This window comes from Hetaerina americana, unplaced genomic scaffold (genome assembly GCF_022747635.1).
Source record: "Hetaerina americana unplaced genomic scaffold, ioHetAmer1.1.p SCAF_3, whole genome shotgun sequence".
In the NCBI taxonomy this organism is placed as follows: Eukaryota; Metazoa; Arthropoda; class Insecta; order Odonata; family Calopterygidae; genus Hetaerina; species Hetaerina americana.
The window spans coordinates 58,206,832-58,225,040 of NW_027286874.1; the positions used below are offsets into that span (position 1 = coordinate 58,206,832).

General features: G+C 42.4%; 1 protein-coding gene across 1 annotated transcript in view; it reads left to right on the forward strand.

Annotated features, from left to right (window-relative positions):
* The window catches only part of LOC139690769 (uncharacterized), a 93,805-nt gene that overhangs the window by 65,681 nt on the left and 9,915 nt on the right, over nt 1-18,209 (forward strand). Inside the window, exons 9-10 of the mRNA XM_071588316.1 lie at nt 9,619-9,772; nt 17,874-18,013. Of these exons, the coding sequence (XP_071444417.1) occupies nt 9,619-9,772; nt 17,874-18,013 (294 nt within the window). The remainder of the gene's footprint in view (nt 1-9,618; nt 9,773-17,873; nt 18,014-18,209) is intronic.

The window sequence follows — 18,209 nt, forward strand, 5'->3', positions numbered from 1 at the left end:
TAGTGATTTCTGGTCCTTTCACGTTAACATACCTCACGCTATCTCTTCCTCTTCCTTTATCCATTTAAAATTTAAAAGGGATACATGTTAATTCTCAAAATGCGTCCTCATATAAGTGGCTAAAAGCCCAGAGATTTTTTCAAAAATCCTACATAATTTCGTTCCATGTATATTCCGCGTCATTATACATAAGCTCCCGTTTAAAAGTGGGTTTTACAATCCATCGCTATACCATTAATTACTCGTTTCTCTTGGTTTAGAAAGCACTTCCACCCAGCCTGAACTGCGTTTGCCTTATATTTCCTTATTATGAGATACCTCGTAGATTAGGTTACATGCGTAGAGTATATTATATACTCGTAGAGTCTTCATTCCTGAAATCAGTTGACCCATATTCCACCATTATTATATATATACATTATGTATGGATATATATGTGTATGTTAATGTATGTGTATATATATATATATATATATATATATATATATATATATATATATATATATATATATATATATATAATGGGATGACACAATATAACACAAGTAGAAAAGAATAGCAACATTTAAAAGAACACTCACACGGTAAATTGTTTGAGCTTTCGGCCCTCTGAGAGGCCTTCTTCAAGTAAGACTGAAATTATAGATATTTTCAGTCTTACTTGAAGAAGACCTCGGAGAAGGCCGAAAGCTTAAACAATTTACCGTATGAGTGTCCTTTTAAGTGTTACTATTTTATTGGTGTTCGATTGTGCCGTCCCAAAATTATACTGCTCGTGTGAGTGTTTCCATATAATCAATATATATACATATATATATATATATATATATATATATATATATATATATATATATATATATATATATATATATTCATACATACATATGTTTGGTATACATATGTATACATACATACATATATATACACACACATATATATATATATATACTTGTACATATACGTATATATAATCATATGTGTGTTTATATACATGTTCTCCCATTCATCTCGTCCAAAATGAATCGTATTTCTCATTGGTTTTTGTTTTGTAAAATTGTATCTTCACCTCTAACTTCAAATATCGGTGCTTTAAAGTGCTCAACAACTGATACATTCACTGAATAACGGGCTAACTAAACTCCATCATCCGTAACTTTGGCTGACATAATAAGCTCCCTGCATGCACTCAACTTTATTTAAAGCTCTTTCCATGGCTTCCATAATTTCATGAGACTGTGAGAGGAAAATAAGGGGTGATACCTGGCAATCCTGCCTTATTCCCCTACCTATCACTATCCATTCCAATTCTCCGTCTGTGACCCTTGCTCGTGTAGTCTGATTAATATGGATGTTTCGAATGAGTCTCCTTTTCCTCCATTCTACTTCTATATTCCTCAATTCTTTCATTTATTTTATCCACTCTACTTAGTCAACCCCCATCTCAAACTCCATAAGCGAGCAAGGACACCTTTGTAACATTTTTTATCACTTTCTATTAATGTTCTTCTTATTTAATAACATTAGGCGTCCCCCTTCCCCATTCAACTCAAACTGATGTTCATCAATGCAGTATTTTCCTGCTCTTTATTGAAAATAATTCTGATTACTATCTTTTCGGAGAGCGAAATTATATTTGTGGTCTTACACTCCCCACAAAGAGCTGCTTTACTTTTTTTGGGATCGGGATCATGGATTATAACTTACCAAATGGAGCTTTCAGCTCAGGCACCTTACTCATGAATTCTCCGAGTAAGTATGAAAAAAGCTCATCTCTCCATTTTCCTTCAAACCCTTAAGTAGTTCTGTGGAGATTACCGTTTCCAGCTCCTTGTATCCCTTAATTTCCCAAGGTGCCTTTTCTATCATGCCATCTAGTGTCCTGGGACCAAAGATATTCTCATCCCGGGCACATTTGCTCTCTCCATCTTAGATCACTTGTGTAATTCCTTTACCATGAGGTTCTTTCCTGTACTTTTTTCACCTCCCCCCCCCCCTGAATTTCTTTTGGTCCCATTACGAACGTTCTTGCATGAGCCCTTAGAGTTCGTATAGTTTTTTGGTCCATTTTTATCTTCTAATAGTTATTTCTCCTTCTTGTATAGTGCCATTTTTTCTACTATACGTGTACGTTTCTTCAAAACATCGACCTTTTCTCACTTCATACCTCTTCTGGTCGATACCGTTTGTATGTTCTTCTATTTCCATCTCTTTCGCCCGTTTCCTCCTCTCACTTCTTAATTATCTCCCATTTAATCCTTGCCTTTTCTTTTCGTATTTTGTGTTTCAACTGTTCACTCTTGTACTGACCAGGGTTCGAGCACAAATCTCTCGATTTGTTTAAAACAATCGACTAGAAATCGAGAGTATGCGGGTTCAACTCCCGGTCAAGGTGAATGATTATTGCACTGTTAAATGCCTGTATTTCGATGCAAATTAGTGGATGAATCCATTAAGAAACTGTCTCGGCATCTCCCGTAGTTCTTTGAATAAAGTCGCCATATTGCATTACACCGCACTTAACTGTTTACTATAGGCCTAGGATTTCCAAACAGCTCAGGTTTTTTAATAACGGGAATCGATTATAACTCAGGATGTAAATTAATAACCTGAATGAGAAAAACTGGGGAGTTATGTTTAAATTAAAAAATATATTTATCAGTCATATTAGGTATACAATTATTACATAACGATAGGATAGAAGTTTTATTTCCAAACGGTTGATGTGCAGATCAGAATATATGAATGCAAATTTGGAAAAACCTTTTACTTTCAATCAAGGATCTTGGGTGGTACACTGCTTAAATGATGTACTTTGGTAGGTTAACTAAAAGTGAAAATTATACCGTTCAACTTGACATGCTCCAAGAGAATAAATCCGTGGATTTTGTAATCGATAATCACTTAAAATATGGAAAAATAAAATGACAATTATGGATTATAATAATGATCTAATTAGTAAATGATATTTCGATTACGTATTGATTATCAGTTAAGTTCGATGGATTAGGAATCCTCCGAGTCTTTTGGAATTTTTTCTATTTTCTTAAGACCGATCTTTGCCCCACTCCTGTTCTTCCCTCCCTCATTCAAATATTTAGACCTTCATATATTTCGAAATCAATTTTCTTATAGATAATTCTTGGCTCTTAAGTCCCACTATAGATTATACTAATCGTGCCTATCAGGGCAAATAGTACTTGGTACGAGACGCTTATTGCCAATTTAGCAGGTCTGACATTACATAGTGGCGCTGATTCTAATGGTGGTATTTGACGACGACGATGGGTCGAGATAGCCGATAGCACAGATATTTTTCATCGATCCGCGCTTGAACACGACTGGAGCTACGCTCTAAAATGATAAAAAGGCGGCGCTAATCGTTTGGACTAAATTTAACCGGAGACATCTGGTTTTCGAGAGCCCATTGGGAATCTGGGGGACAGGCACATGTACGCGATATGGTCCCCCCCGGTGTGAGATCGTTGTAGGAGCAGTTTAAACGCGCATCCACGAGGCTTCGGGAAATCCCAATGGAGAGCACACACGCCGCATTAACCCAGGTAATCGCGGAGATTTTCGCGCGCCCATTTCTCGGTAGGAAAAAAATGGATATACGGCCATTACTCGAGTAATTTCGCGATCCCGCCGAAAAAAGAATCTTCCGGCTGAGGAAAATTTTGCGAAAGAAAAGGAGGCATAGAGAATGAGGAGGAGGGTCGGGGTGAGTAAAGTCCATTCTCACGCTTTGAGCCTCCACCGAAATGAGGGCTCCAGCCGGCTGGCTCGCTGAGCCGTTTCATATCCGGCGAAAAAAGCCCTTCAAGGGGAGGAGGAGAAATTGACCTCGTGAAACGTTCATGAGATGAGGCTAGAGAATTCAACGCGTTGGGCCCCTCGCACAGCCGACAGCAGAGGATGCCATTGGAAGAATTTTCCTCAAATGGCCATTAGCATTTTCTTTATCCTCTGGAGTTTATCTAACCACGTTCCTCAGTCTATTTACATTAAGCGCCCACGGTTCCAGAAAACAATATCCCCTGCCTTTTGAGCTTATTGAATTCTTCCATAAAGTGAGAATCTTTTGTCATATGCTACCACTACCAGTATTATTTCCTCCTAGGAGTCAGCATCCTCTACATTCTGTCCGAAAACCTGCATAGGGATTTATTTCTTTCCGCTGCCAAGGTTACGTGATATACGCTGCCAGAACAGGATTCAAATCCCTCTCAGTGTCTCCTCATTCTGTCTTATTATAATCTCCTCAACAAACTTTCTCATTTTCTCAGTCCCTGCGAATAACTATTTGTTTTTCTTCCATCTCAAAACTCATCAGTCCATACGCACTTCTTCCCTCAAAGACCAAGTTTCCTACCCGGGCAGAAAGTACCACGCGCCTTATCAGTGTCAACAATTCTATTTTTTTACGTCTGCTCCCGGAGTTCTGACCATCAGTTCCACCCTTTCCCCATCTGCATCTTTTGCTTAAAAATGATTTTTTTTTACTTTCCAAAGTGCAGGTGATTTTCCGTGAGTTTCGGACCCGACTAGCAAAAATCGATAGGGGTTGCCGAGTCTTCTGCGGAAGGCAGGAAGATTTGATGCGGAATTACACCAAACTTTGGGAATGCGGAGCGCATGTTTATCATTCCTGGCGGTAGAGAGGGGGGTGGATGGGAAACGAGGAGAGACACGTGCATTGGACGATTACCTATGGGTTTTAAGTTTTCCCCGGCCGCTCGGAGATTTTACGCAAACACCGTAACGATGGAGAACATAATGCGACTGCGGGACGGCCAATAATGACTGCGGCGCTAAAGTTGTGCTCACACTCTAAAAAAAAAGGCTCTTCAGTTCGTAAACACTTTTCCGTGGAGGAAAATAAAAAACGGAAATAACGGCGTGGAAACACTCCTCGAGCAGATTTTTGGTCTCTGGTGAAAATCCATGACTCGTGGAAGCATCAGGACAAATACCTAAATGCGTGCATGCGGGTTTTACTGCGGGGAAAAGAAGAACCAGCCATATTGTCTGAGGGTAGCTTGAGAAATAATGGATTTGCGAGGGCCGTAATACAAGGGAAGGCCCCACGAGAAAGGTCAAGAGACAAATTCCTGGGCAAAGTAAAGAGGGGATCCCGGTCAAAAGACCTATTAGGGAGTTGAAATGATGAAGGATGATGAGTGTAGGGCTGCAAGAATAAATCTTTGAGTTTGAATACCGATGATTCGAAGTACAAGTTTATCACAGTTTGCCGTTTAAGTGTCAATCACTGTTCACCGTTCAGAAATATAATTATCCTCATAGCAAATACTTTTGCTCATCTTTTCGCAAGCTTTTACTCAAATTCGATATCTATTTTTATCGGAATAATTAAGAAAATTGATTAAGTTATTCATTTTTTGCCGAGCACCGGTCAGAAAACTGTGCTCCAGAGTAGCTATTTACGTGAACGTGAACTTATAAAATCCGCGATCCGCATCTCGGAGGCGCGGTAAGGTTCAGACGAGGCTGACGAACGAATTTTGGGCCGGTCATTGACCTTTAGAAAGTTACGTTATAGTCTGCACGAAAAAAATGACTGTTTTCACGTGGTGAGCGATGGCTTGGCTGCAAAACGTCCGACGACTTTTACAAAATAATGATTTTTCTCAAATTTCGTTGGCACAGAAATGGTCTTAGAATGCCGGGCAAGTTTCATGGATCCGAGGGTGAGAGCGTCTTCTCCCTCCTCGCCCGCTCCTCCCCCTCTTGGCTGCGCGCCTCTAAGCAGCGCTGTTTTCCATGCACGCTCTTGCAAACGAGTCCATTCCACTCATTCCTAGATTATCCCTTGGCAACTTGCCACTTCATCATGCAAACAGAGTGCGTCTTCGGAGCCTCTTGGCTTACTTCCTTACCACCAGGACCGAACTCCCGAGGATTGAAAACGTCAAATGCTCTGTCGTCCTCCTCGTGTATGAGACAAGAAAATCCTTCTGGAAATTTACGTTACGTCGCAAAATCCTTAGGCGAAAAGCGGAAGACAGAATCTGTTAAATATTTTTTTTATGTCTGCTGTCAGCATGTCATTCCAGCGATGATCAATGTGAATGTGGGCTCTCAAAAGAAACTGCCCAGTGGTGGAAATCCGAACTTAACTCTGAGGAGGGAATTATTCTTGCGATCAAAATGGGCCACGTTATTTTGAAGACGTTCTTTTCGACTTAAAATTAAAGTTAATGTCAAAAGGTTAGTCTTCTTTCCTTAAGTTTTATTTATTGTATGTAGTAAATACCCCTTCCAGAGTGATTCTAACGCGGTGTATTTGTCGATGGATTTCAAAGTTACGAGCAGATCTCCCTACGTGTGGGTGTAAACTACTGTGTTGTGTTTTCACTCCAGACTTCGTAATTGTAATTTTTTTATGAGAAAAAGGCATACGGTGAGAAAATAAACCCCAGAGCATTCTCCTCCAGAGGAAATAATCTCGTTTATTAGGGGCGGAGAATCTCGAGAAATATGTTCTCTTTGCGTCACTCCGTCATATGTCTCAAGTCGTTCGTGTCCCTGCTGGCCCTAAACGTTGTGAAATACGATAAACGATTCCTGGAAAGAGGAAACCCATTCCAACTTCCATGGCGAGTTTTTTTTTCATTGCCGTGCAGTAAATTGATCGTTGGGACACACTAAAATCCCCGTCAAGGCTTTTTTTGGGCAGCCACCATACCACCAGCACCACGGTCATCGGGTGAACCAAGGCAATCCCGGGCATTAAAAATTAGGAGAGGCGGGAGGAAAGAGTAACTCATTGACCCATGGATTCATAAAAAGTATACGATTCAACCTTTTCAATGATCCACGTCGATGCGGGTGTCAGGGTGACTTCTAATCGTAGTGATAATAATAAATCCTAAATTCAGGTAAGTCTTATCTGGATCCTGGAAAAAATTATCAGAGCTACATTTTTTGCAGCAAGTAGGAAAGGTTATCGAGAGATTAAAAATATATTAATATTTTAAAAAACTGAATAAAAATAACATAGATGATTTCATATAATCCCGGTATTTATGTGAAATAGGCTAATGCCTAATCCAGATATAGGGAACTGGTCTTCTTAAAGTTGAGAAGTTATTTAAATGCACTGTAAATAGATGCAAGCATTTAAACTAAACGGAAAGAGAGTAGGTACATGATAAAGAACTTAGGTAAATCTTACATGTGGAGCTGGTTTTGGCATTACAATTAATTTGCTTCACGCCATGTCAACCTAAAAATGTCACTACAAATAGCTTAGAGTGAATGAAACCCTTTTAAAGTGACTCGTGTACTGTTCTCTAATTGTATAGAAAAGTTTACCCTTCTACTTCTGCGATAGTTCCATTTTCATAGTGCCGTTATCATCGAAGTGTTCTTTATTGTATATAGACGATCATGTTATGAACCCTGGTTTTACGTAACCCTATTGGATGTGGTTGGGTGGTCAGAGGTTAAGGTATAAAAAGACAAGGTCATATTATAATAATGTACAAAGCTGCTGGTATCCAGTAGAAACGGGAATAAAAGTCTCTCAAGTTTTTTTTTGAGAACAGATAAATTTGGCAACTTTGAATTTTACAGCTGTCTTCCTGATCTATATTTTGAAACAATGGAGCGCTTAAGAACGGAGTGTTTGTCTAAATGCAAGTCTATTGTGTGCACGGGTATTGTGCGCACGTTGAGGGGTTTGTATTTTCATCCCTTTGAATAGTTGGTGCACCAGCTTAATGCGTCGCTTACAGTTATTCACATTACGGTATTATCAAATATGAACTTTGGTATTTCCAACTATTTGTTTCGTTACAAACTGTGCACTTTCTCAGGATGAATTGTTTGTAAAATAAACAAGGTCTAATTGAAAAAAAAATAATTTATGATTCAATTCTACCTGATTTTTTGTTATCGTAATTTCAGCTCTGGACATTATCGGGCGTGAACACCTCATTGAAAACCTATGCATATAGTATGCGTATTATGATCACAATTAAAGCATAAACACAACTAAAAGGGACGCTAATATACATGCATACATAATTTTACCCTACATTTTCGACGGTCGTGCGTCTTAGTCGAACGAAGAATCAGAATCATGTCACAAAATCTATGTATGTGTATTTATGTATATATACACGTGTGTATGTGCATATACTATATATATGATATATATATATACATATATATATATTTATTTATTTATTTTATTTTTATTTATATAATATAGGAAATTTTTTATTTGTGTATGTTTAATAGTGATTTTAATGTATACTATGTACGTAAATGTATATCTTTCTCCGTCGCAAACAATTTCCACTCCCATCTCTCAGCTGCTTCCTCTCTCCCTTCCTCACTGCCGTGTTTATCGCAAAACTTTTTTTTTACGCCGAATACCGACGTTGCGCCGGACCTCATGAAAAAATTAATAGGATATAGCCTTATGCTCGGGGTTCATATGCCTAGGCTCCTGTTATGTGCTTGAAACTGGGTCGTCTATCAAAGTAACGATGTGGTGTTCCTTGCCGTGTTGTAAAAAATGTGTAGCCATTTTCGCGTCCGGATAGAATAAAGATCAGGTGCATCAAGCCGTTGTACAAGCATTTGCATCAATATTTCCACTGAACCTTTTTTGTATCGTCTAGTGTGTGGTTTTATCGGTGAATGTTTCAGGGTCTATTCCAATGAAAGCATTTTCGTTTTGTTTATGGAGGGGCACATACGACTTCTATTAAGGGAAAACTTTTTCCGTGAGTGCTTTGTTTTTGTATCATACAAGCGCCAGCAGACTAAACTGACACTTGAAGATTTAAAGGTTTTTATTTATCAAATATTTAATACAACATAACATTCAGTCAAAGATATTATATTGAAATTAAATGTATTACTTTAAATTTTAAATGATAAAACGTTTGAATGTACCAACTGTTATAAGTTTGTTATCCTGCAGTAATAATTGATACGAAACAAGTTGCATGTCTTAATTCATCGGTGAATATTATAAAAGATGATTATTTGTGTAGTTTCTCTTGACTAAAATATATTTAATCCATAAAAATAAGAGGAATAAAGCATATTCTCACAGAAGTTCTGTTATTAAATTTCCAGTAAAATATGTATGGTTCCTTCTATTATTATGTATAAATAAAACTTCCATGAGGTGAAGCCTGAAACCATGGTATTCATACTTGACGTTGCATTTATTATTATTCGTAATAAGCTTCATTTATTTGCACAGAGTGAGTGGAAAAATTCTATTCCTATTATTGACCATTCTTCTTTAAACACTTTTCAAACGTTCTTTTTTATGGCCACAATATTTTTTTATATTTCTGGTCTTTTCATTATTTCAAGAAAAATTCAAGTATATGTAATATTTGCGTTATTTTTATTCCAATAAATTAGAAATGCCTCCGCGACGCGTAGGCAGGACACATAATAGGCGATGGCATAGAGTTGGCCAGCCCAAGGGAAGTTATCACAGCTCATTTTGTTAGATGCATGATATCATATGTATCGCGTGCACTCTGTGAAGGAGGCGGGAGTGTCGTTCCCCGCTCGCACGAGAGTCACGTCGGCTCGTGAATGATACGAAGCTTTTTCTCCCAACAGATACGTTTGCTGGACGGCGTACTTGCTCCGATTACACCACAAATCGGGGATGGTTGAACCTGTGGCTCTTCCAGGCGGTCCATTCAGCCACTACTACGCGCAGGACGTGTCCGACGAGGGGATAATTATGGAGACCGACATTCCGGTGAAAGAGGTAAGGCACTTCCTCGTGCGCGCGCGCGCGTGTGTGTGTGTATGTCGTGAAATTGGGGTAAGGGCAGGGTAGGGTGGGTGGGGGGGAGAGGTCGATCGCGAGGGGCAAGGGGAAGTTTGGGACTTGGTCGTGGGGAAGGAGGATTGGTGGGAATGACACCCCACGACCCTCCATTCCCCTGTTGCAATCGTGTGGGGGTGGGGGGCATTCGGCGCCACACCTGGGCAGGCCTCCGCCCGTTCATCCGAGGGACCCCTGCACTCTTCTCCCCATTAAAACTCTAGTAATCCCCCTGCTTCCGGTGAAAAATTCCGGACACGCCAAAGGGGGATCAAACCGAAAACTTTTCGTTTCCCGTTTTTGTAAGCACACACACACCCACATACTCGTGCACGCCGTAAAGTTCGGGAAAAATTCAACGGGAAGCATTTAATTTATGCCCATTCACGTTCCGTGTTTTGGTAAAAGTACTTTCGCTGGTCATTGTTTTAAATGTTTTATCCCCCTTCGCAGGTAACACTTAATTGTCCCTGAATTTTAATACGTTACGAACTATAATATTCCAACTGAAGAAAACTTGCATGAATGTTTAATAAATGGCTAGTAATTTGTTCGGTGTTAGTTTTTTACGTGCAGGTTCCGCTTTCCTGACGTATTATTCACGTTTTATAATTCATGATATATATATATATATATATATATATATATATATATATATGATTTTTTTCCCCTCAGGTAACTACTCTATGGGCTGCATTGATATTTATATACCGTCCAAAGTAGATTAAAAACTACTTTTTAATGGGAAAAACTGCGTCTTTTGCGAGTTTATTTTATGTCTCTACCATTCCATGCTCTATTTCTGACGCCGCACGCAGTATGCATTAATTACTTCAATTTATTGCACATATATTTTACGCCCCACCCATAATAGGTAAAAAAAAGTCTTCATCTTTTCCTGAGGGAACAAAAAAACCTCCTGCACTACACCACAGTTTGCTCCCCTGATTTTTCGATAAAAACTTTAATGGGAGAGTTGATTTGGGCTCTTCATGTTCTACATCAATAATAGCTCGCGTTCGCCCGCTTCTGGGAAATGACGAGGCACGCTTTGTTCTAGCGCTCCCTTACATCCGGAGAGTTTCCATTCATGAGTGAACTAAACAAAAACATGCCCGCTTTCGCGTTGCCCGGTTTTGATCTGGCTTAAACTTTCATCGGAAGCCGGTGGATTCAGAGATGGAACATTAAAGATTCCACGCTGACCTCCTCCCTGCCGCTCATTCCTCCGGGCGTAAATAACTGTGTTTTTGCCCCGGGAAGTTTCCCTCTGCCCAAGCACGCTGTTTCACACCTCCCTCCCGAGTAACCCTTACCCCCCTCCCACGACTTCAAGAAACCCCTGCTGTGAGTCTCTCCACGGTGAGTGGATATGGGAATGGTGCCGCAACGCCCGGCCGACCTTCCTCAGCCTCTCCCCCTACAACCGCGCCCCCCCAAACACCCACCCAACCGCCCATTCCCGTAGGGTCCGACGTGGCTTCTACCCAGAAACCCACCCATCCTTAGCCTCCGTCCCACCCCCTAGGAACCACGCCGTCGGTGAGGAGTGGAGATGCCCGGATGACCAGTCCCTCATAATACGTTAAACGAAGTGAGCAGAGCTTACGTCCTGCAGATCCACCACGCTAATCGTCCGCCCGTGGATAATTCTCGCTTTCAAGTCCTTCCATCCCTCGGAGATTAATATGCTCCTCCTTCTCCACCTCCACCCACGCAGATACATCTGTATTCACCCGAGGAAGGCCTTTCGAGTTTTCCACATTTTTCACGACCCCTACCTTCTCTTTCGTCTTCCGTATATTTTCTGATTTTCTTCCATAGGTGGCGGGTTGTAATGGAAGGGGACGCAAGGGGTGGTGGGTACTATCACTTTGAGACCCCCTTCCCCTTCAAATCGCTCGTCCGGTACCCCAATCGTGGTTACCCCCCCACCCGCATCTCCCATCACACACCACTCCACCACCCTCTTGAAGGGATAACAAAGATTCCCTTTGATGTTCCGTGGCGACGGCGGTCGAAGAGAGAGAGCCACGTGGTGGGTCAGGCCGACCCAAGTGGTCCGCCTCGGCACCGTCTTCCCCCGGGCCCTCCTCGCCTCGGAACGAATTCCCGCACAACTTCTCGCTTCGTGCGATGATTCCAGTGTGCACTCGTAGGTGATCGCCTCTGTGAGCCTGGCAGGCTCGGCAAATTTCATTTTTAAACTTTTTTACGTTTTTGGGGCATCTCTCGGAAGCTTGGAGGAAGCAGCCCCCTCACAGTGCAAAAACGATGCACCCACAGAGGAACGCCTCCGCGAGAAAACGTGTAGACGGCAGAAAGCCATTTTTATAGTTTTTTCGGTAAATATTCTCGCTCCCTTTCTTCTAAAACGCTCGAGCTTTTACCAGGAGTAGAAGGAAAACCTGAGCAAAAAAGGGACCTTCAAAGGCACCGTGAATTTTCATGGTGGGTTGCTTTTCATCAAGCATGTTCTATGGCCAGATGAAGTTATTCTACTGGCTAATAATTTGATGAAAGTAGTATCTTAGAGTTACAAGGAAATGAATTATAATGCGTGTGACGGTGATGAAGTACGTATGATGGCATACGTAGCCCATTATATTCTAAAGCAATTTAAATATATTTCAATTGTACCTATAAAATGCATTTCCGTCACACCATGGAATAAAACTCCGAACGCACCTAAGGAGAAAACTTCAAAGGATAGTTTTTGAATTCCCTGGGACACAATTATTCCTGATTTGGTATTTCAAATAAGATTCATAATATCTATTTGTACCATTGTTACTTCCATTTATTGTGTAGTTTGCAAGTAATTAAAAATGTATTAAATACAACAAATTAAATTCATATCCTATGTGTACAAGCACTTGCAGAGGTGATATTTTGCCACATAATTAAAGCCAAGATCTAGAGAAGAGATGCTCGGGAAGGGGATATTTTATACCACCATGGTACTTCAGTACTCAGCACTTCAGTCATTATTGGGACCGTATCAAGAATGAGATATTTCCTGTTAAGCCTATCCCTACTCCTAACCTCTCCAAATCAGAGAACAATTGAGTACTCCAATTACCGCGGCCATTCACCTTCAGACAGCATCGAATTTTTCAGAAATGTTCCCATCTTGAAAGCATGGATGTAACGTGTATCGAAGAATCTTTCTTGGGTGTCTTTGGATCTTTCGGACGGCGGCGGTTTGCACGGGAACAGGTGAAGGGTGAGCCCTCTGGATGGGGGCGGGAGGGGAAGCAAAGTGGAGTGAAGGGAAAAGGGAAGGAGGAGTGGAGTATCGTCCCCTTTAGGAAAAACAACGCAGACATCACCGCGATCACTTCCCAAAATCCCCGTGAAACGAGAAGACGGTGGGAGAGAGAGAATGGGTGGGGGGTAGAAAGAAAGAGATTAGACGCGTATAAAGTAGAACGTGGGGGTCGCGGGGGGAGGAAGGGGGAAGCGGGAGTTAGGTGAAGGGGTAAGGAGGATTGGTTCGTTGCATCGGCTCGAGGGAATGCGGATGGATGAAAGGGGAGAAGTAGGGAGTGGGGGTTAGTTTTGAGGGGGGAGTGTCTGAGCGGGTGAAGAGGATCACGGACGTAGGATGAAGAGAGAAGAGATATGGGAGAGAGAGAAAGTCTCGGCCAAGTTTCGGGATCCCCCCTTTTTCTCTCTCTCTCTCCCCCTCTCCCTCGAACCAGATCGATGATTCGGGATGTGATTTGATTCACAAAAATATGGAGTTCCACCAACCATCCACTCAATCCACCCAACCTTCCCCCCTCCTCCCTCCTTTTCCCCCTGATCGAATCTCCCCGTCTCTCTCTCTCTTTCGCTTGCAAGTCCTATACGAGAGACTTTGAAGCCGCGGCCACGACCCCACCTCTCTCGCGCCTCCCCCAACCCTGTTCTCTGATCGCAAACTCTCCACCCTAACCCCCTCCTCCTTTCTCCGAACAGGTGCCAGGTGCTCTGGGTCCGTGGATGATATCCTCTGCCTCTCGCACCCCCCTCCCAACATGCTTGCCCGCCCCCGAAAGACTGACCGGGACGCCAAACTTTTCAGGTGGGGGTTGGTTGAAGGAAGAGGGTTTGGGCGTGGGCAAGGGGGTAGTTGGGGGGAGTACTTTTTCTTTCGAAAACATTCCTCTTATCTGCGGCACGAGAGGAAGTTTCATACTTCCGCCGTTCTTCTTCCCGATGCCGAAGAGCAATATTTCTTTCCCACCCTTCTCCCACTCCTCTCTTTGTCTATCTCCAAGAGGGAGGAGACTTAGCGTCCTTTTTTTCACGTCCCACCGTCACAAATCGCTGGTCGAGGTGCTTCTAAGGGAGCAATGCATCTCCTCTGTCTCCTGAACGACTGGGTATTACCTTCATCATAATTTTTTATTCCTTGGCCACACAGAGTTTTTGATTTACTCCCGTTTTCCATCGATTTTGGCATTTTCCCCGGGATGATTTCCCTCGTGCGCTCGGTTTTGAAATCCTTTGATTTGCATATCTAAGAAGCCTGAGGGGACAGCCGCAGTTATAGCATCCCGGATGCAATCACCTCCATCAAAATGTTTCCAATACTTTTCCTCGGGGTTCCCCATTTCGAATATCTTGTTAAAACCCCGACTCCCACTTCAAAAGCGTTCGTTATAACCGGAACCAAACGAGATTCCCGTCAATAATGATATTTTTCCCCGATATTTCTCCTTTTTAATGCTTCTTTTGACAGCAACGCATTTTTCCGTAGATTCCAACAATTTGACTTTCGAATTTATTCGGATGCCTTCAAAATGCACGGGATAAAGCATCATTCCTTTTGTCGCGCGATTATGTAGTTTAAATGTAATATCAATTGCATATATAAATATATTAGATAGGCGTATTGCCCTATTATCACGTAATATTTAACAAACTACGTTAATCTGCTTTTCAATTCCTCATTCATTGTCATTAATGAACCCATAATATACTTATATGTCACCAAATTACGCTACCCAATGGTAAAGCAGTACATATAATATCTTAAAGTTAGCACCTAACATTATTCAAGCTGAATGAAACAATTTCCCGGGGGAAAGGTCAAGAGTTAAGCTACCGCTCATAAATTTAACACTATGGCCCAACTCAGCAGAGTGATCAGTCTCGCAGTGTATATTTGCTTAGCAAACTACCCACATTCGTCCCTCTTATCATTAGATTTTCACCGGGTCGTTTGTGGTGAAAACCTTATGATAGGAGAGGCTAACGTAAATCAATTTAGGATATGTAGTGGAACATCACTTCGGAGAGTCCAAAATCTTCCCAAATTACGTCGCACAGTTAATGGTCAACCACTGGCTAACATTTTAAAATCCCCTCTTGTGTTATATTTGTATTTTAAGGTGATAACATTTAAATGCTATGCTCATGCGCATCCCACAAAAATTTGGTTTAATTCTCATTATGCTGATGTAATTTGATCAGAATTAATAATTAAATGATTTAATTCACAAAATACGCAGTCAGTTTTGTTTGATTGGCTTATCTTCTTAATTTTCCATTCAATAATTGTTTTAATCGGATCAGCAAAAATATCATCGCGACCACATGAAAACGGCTCAAATAAAGTTGTGGATTTTCATTTTTAATAACCACAAGTTCTGTAATGATTTTAATTCGCGATAAAACCGAGATTTGTGTTATTCCTCTTCACTCTGCTCGTCTTCTTGCTGCCGTCCCTAGCACCTCATTTCGTTCTTAACTCAATATTATTTACATCAATAACGGTCCCAGGCCACGCAAGACGGAGACGGCCTCGGAAAAAAAGCCAGAGAGTCAAACCCGCAAATATTGAGCTCTGAAGGGCACGGCTCTTCCGCGGGTCCCCTCCTAAAGCATGGCGAGAGCACTTGCTTCAAATCGGGCAGGGCGGTTAATTTTAGTCGACCCCGCTGCCCTTTGTTTGACTTTCCTCCCGCCAAAAATAGAGACGGACCCATCTCCTCCCTCCCCCCTTGTCCGAGATGGAGAGATACGCATCACTCGATTTCGATTATGCGCCCCCATCCCCCCAAGCGTCGAGCGTCCTTCGCCATCTCGGCTGGTCGGCGCGCGCGCCCACACGTGTGCGCCCCGATGTTTGCGGGAGGAGCCCGTGTTACCTCCCTCTCCTCAAGGCATCGCTTCAAGGCTCCTAATCCTTTCTCTCCCCCCCCCATCCCCTCCTTGTCCCCACAATTCCAATTTATTTTTATTCAGGAGAAATCCTCCCGCCATTGCTCTGCTCGGGAGATCACAGCCGATCGCACCCGCCCGTCCGTCCCTTCTTGCCACCGCCATTCCATCAACCTCTCACATCTCCCGATTCCCTCCTTCGCACTCCCCTCTCCTCGCCACCTCATACAAACGGAGGATGCCGACGAGGAGGATCTCTTTTCTCTCTCCCTCTCTCTTTCATTCCCTCTCACTCCCTCTCTCTATCTCTCTCTCTCACGGAAGGTGAGAGAGAGAGATAGGATGGAGGTCGGCGCCGGTCGGCAAAGGGCGGCAGCAGGAGGGTTTTAGTCGAAAAGGAACGGTAGGTGGTCAGTTGGGGGGAGGAGGGTTTAGGGAGGGAGGGAAGCCGTAGGTGGAGGGCCCGGGGATCGTCCCTCAGGGTCAGGGAGCGGGCGAGGGGTGGAAGGGTCGGAGAAGAAAGGTTCCTGAAGTGCCCTCAGGGAGGCACGGGATGGGCGAAGTGAGGAGGGGAGAGGGATGGGGTCCTGTGGGGATGAGTGGGGAAGTGATTCGGTCGAGGGATGGGGAGAAGAGTTGCTTTTTTTTTTGAAGCACGGATTGACATTAAAGGGTATCACCATCTGCGGAGCGAACGAAGTTGTGGCCGCCACCATTTGCATCTCAACTTCGCCTTCTTCCCGTGTGGGTTGAGTATTCCGCGCACCTGAAATCCTTCTGCAAATACCCGTGTTGAGGCATTATGGGGAGCGTGAGCGTTATCTCTCGCGGGTTCAAAGTGTTCCAAAAGACCCTAGGTTCCGCGATAACTTGGCACGGCGCTCTCGGATATCCGTGTCCACAAAAACTTTCGTTGTCAACCGACACTCTCTCGCTCGGAATGGCCGGTTTGTTGGAGCCTGGCTGGGCTTGATGAGATGCATTTTGTCTCGGCTCAATGGCTGTCATCTTCTGGTAATAAAGCTGAGTGAGGTGCCTTCCCCAAAGACGTTTTACCGGCAGATGTACTGTATTAAAACTCGCTCCGGAAGACTTTCGTAATTGAGAATATCTCTGGATGCATTATTTGATATCAAAGAAAGAGTGGTGCTAGCATCAAACGAGTTAACCTTAAATTATTACATACACATAAATTGTCTCAATGTGTTGTTAACACAGAGAAAATACTTTATCACCTACAGAGCATAATATTATCTTTCTATTACTATCCACTACCTTATGCCTTTCGTGGTATAACCTATCTATTTGTCTGTCTAATGGCCTGGGTTCAAACCCGGGTAGTACTGGAAAACCTCAGCTTCACCAGACAAATAACTTTATGTTAACGGTTCTTTTTGGGAAAGCACAGGCGACACAGGTATAGAAACCTCCTCTCCTTCCCTTACGTGTAAATCCAACACACTGTCGGGCTTAATATGGGATGAGGTCAACCCTAAGTTCAGATTTAACCTTCGGATTGATTATTGTGGTTTTTCTTAACTATATCGCATTTTGAATAGAATAGAAGCTCGCTCTCCTTCATGATTGAGCAACTTAAGCTCGGCTTAAAAGATGTACAAAAGTCGTATTTAGCGTTTAATTAAGTAACCAAGGTGAAACGCGGACGTATCCGTCCCCACGCACAACTCTCAATCAAGGTACATCTCTCGCGTTGTTCTTATAGTCAATATCATCCAACCATAATGACATACATTTTAAATATTATTGCAAGTATTGAAACATAAAAAATAACTCTTGTCAAATAAACATCCAGTACAGGTCTTAATTTGCGTCGAAAAGTTAAAATTCCTAATTCGAAAGTCTAATTATCTTCCCTTTCCAAAAACAGATGCGCGAGCCAGACTGCCCTTACTTGACGGAGAAGGGGCAGGTGAGGGTGCGGGTGGAGTGGGGCGAGTGCCACCTGCTGTTCCAGGCGACATATCACAAGTACGACGACGTCTCCCGAATCCACAACCACCAAATGAGGCAAGTAGAGGAAGGTGGTCATGCACCAGTGCCCTCCTTTTGCCTTCCGGCACGGGCCCGGAGTTTAAGAACTTCGGTTTTCTTCGATGAGCCCCATCATATCTCTGAATGGCTAGTAATAAAATAGCTTTTCATTCAAGTGTATAATTTTCTCCTAACTGGGATTGAAGCTCTATAAAATTAGAATTTTTTTAGC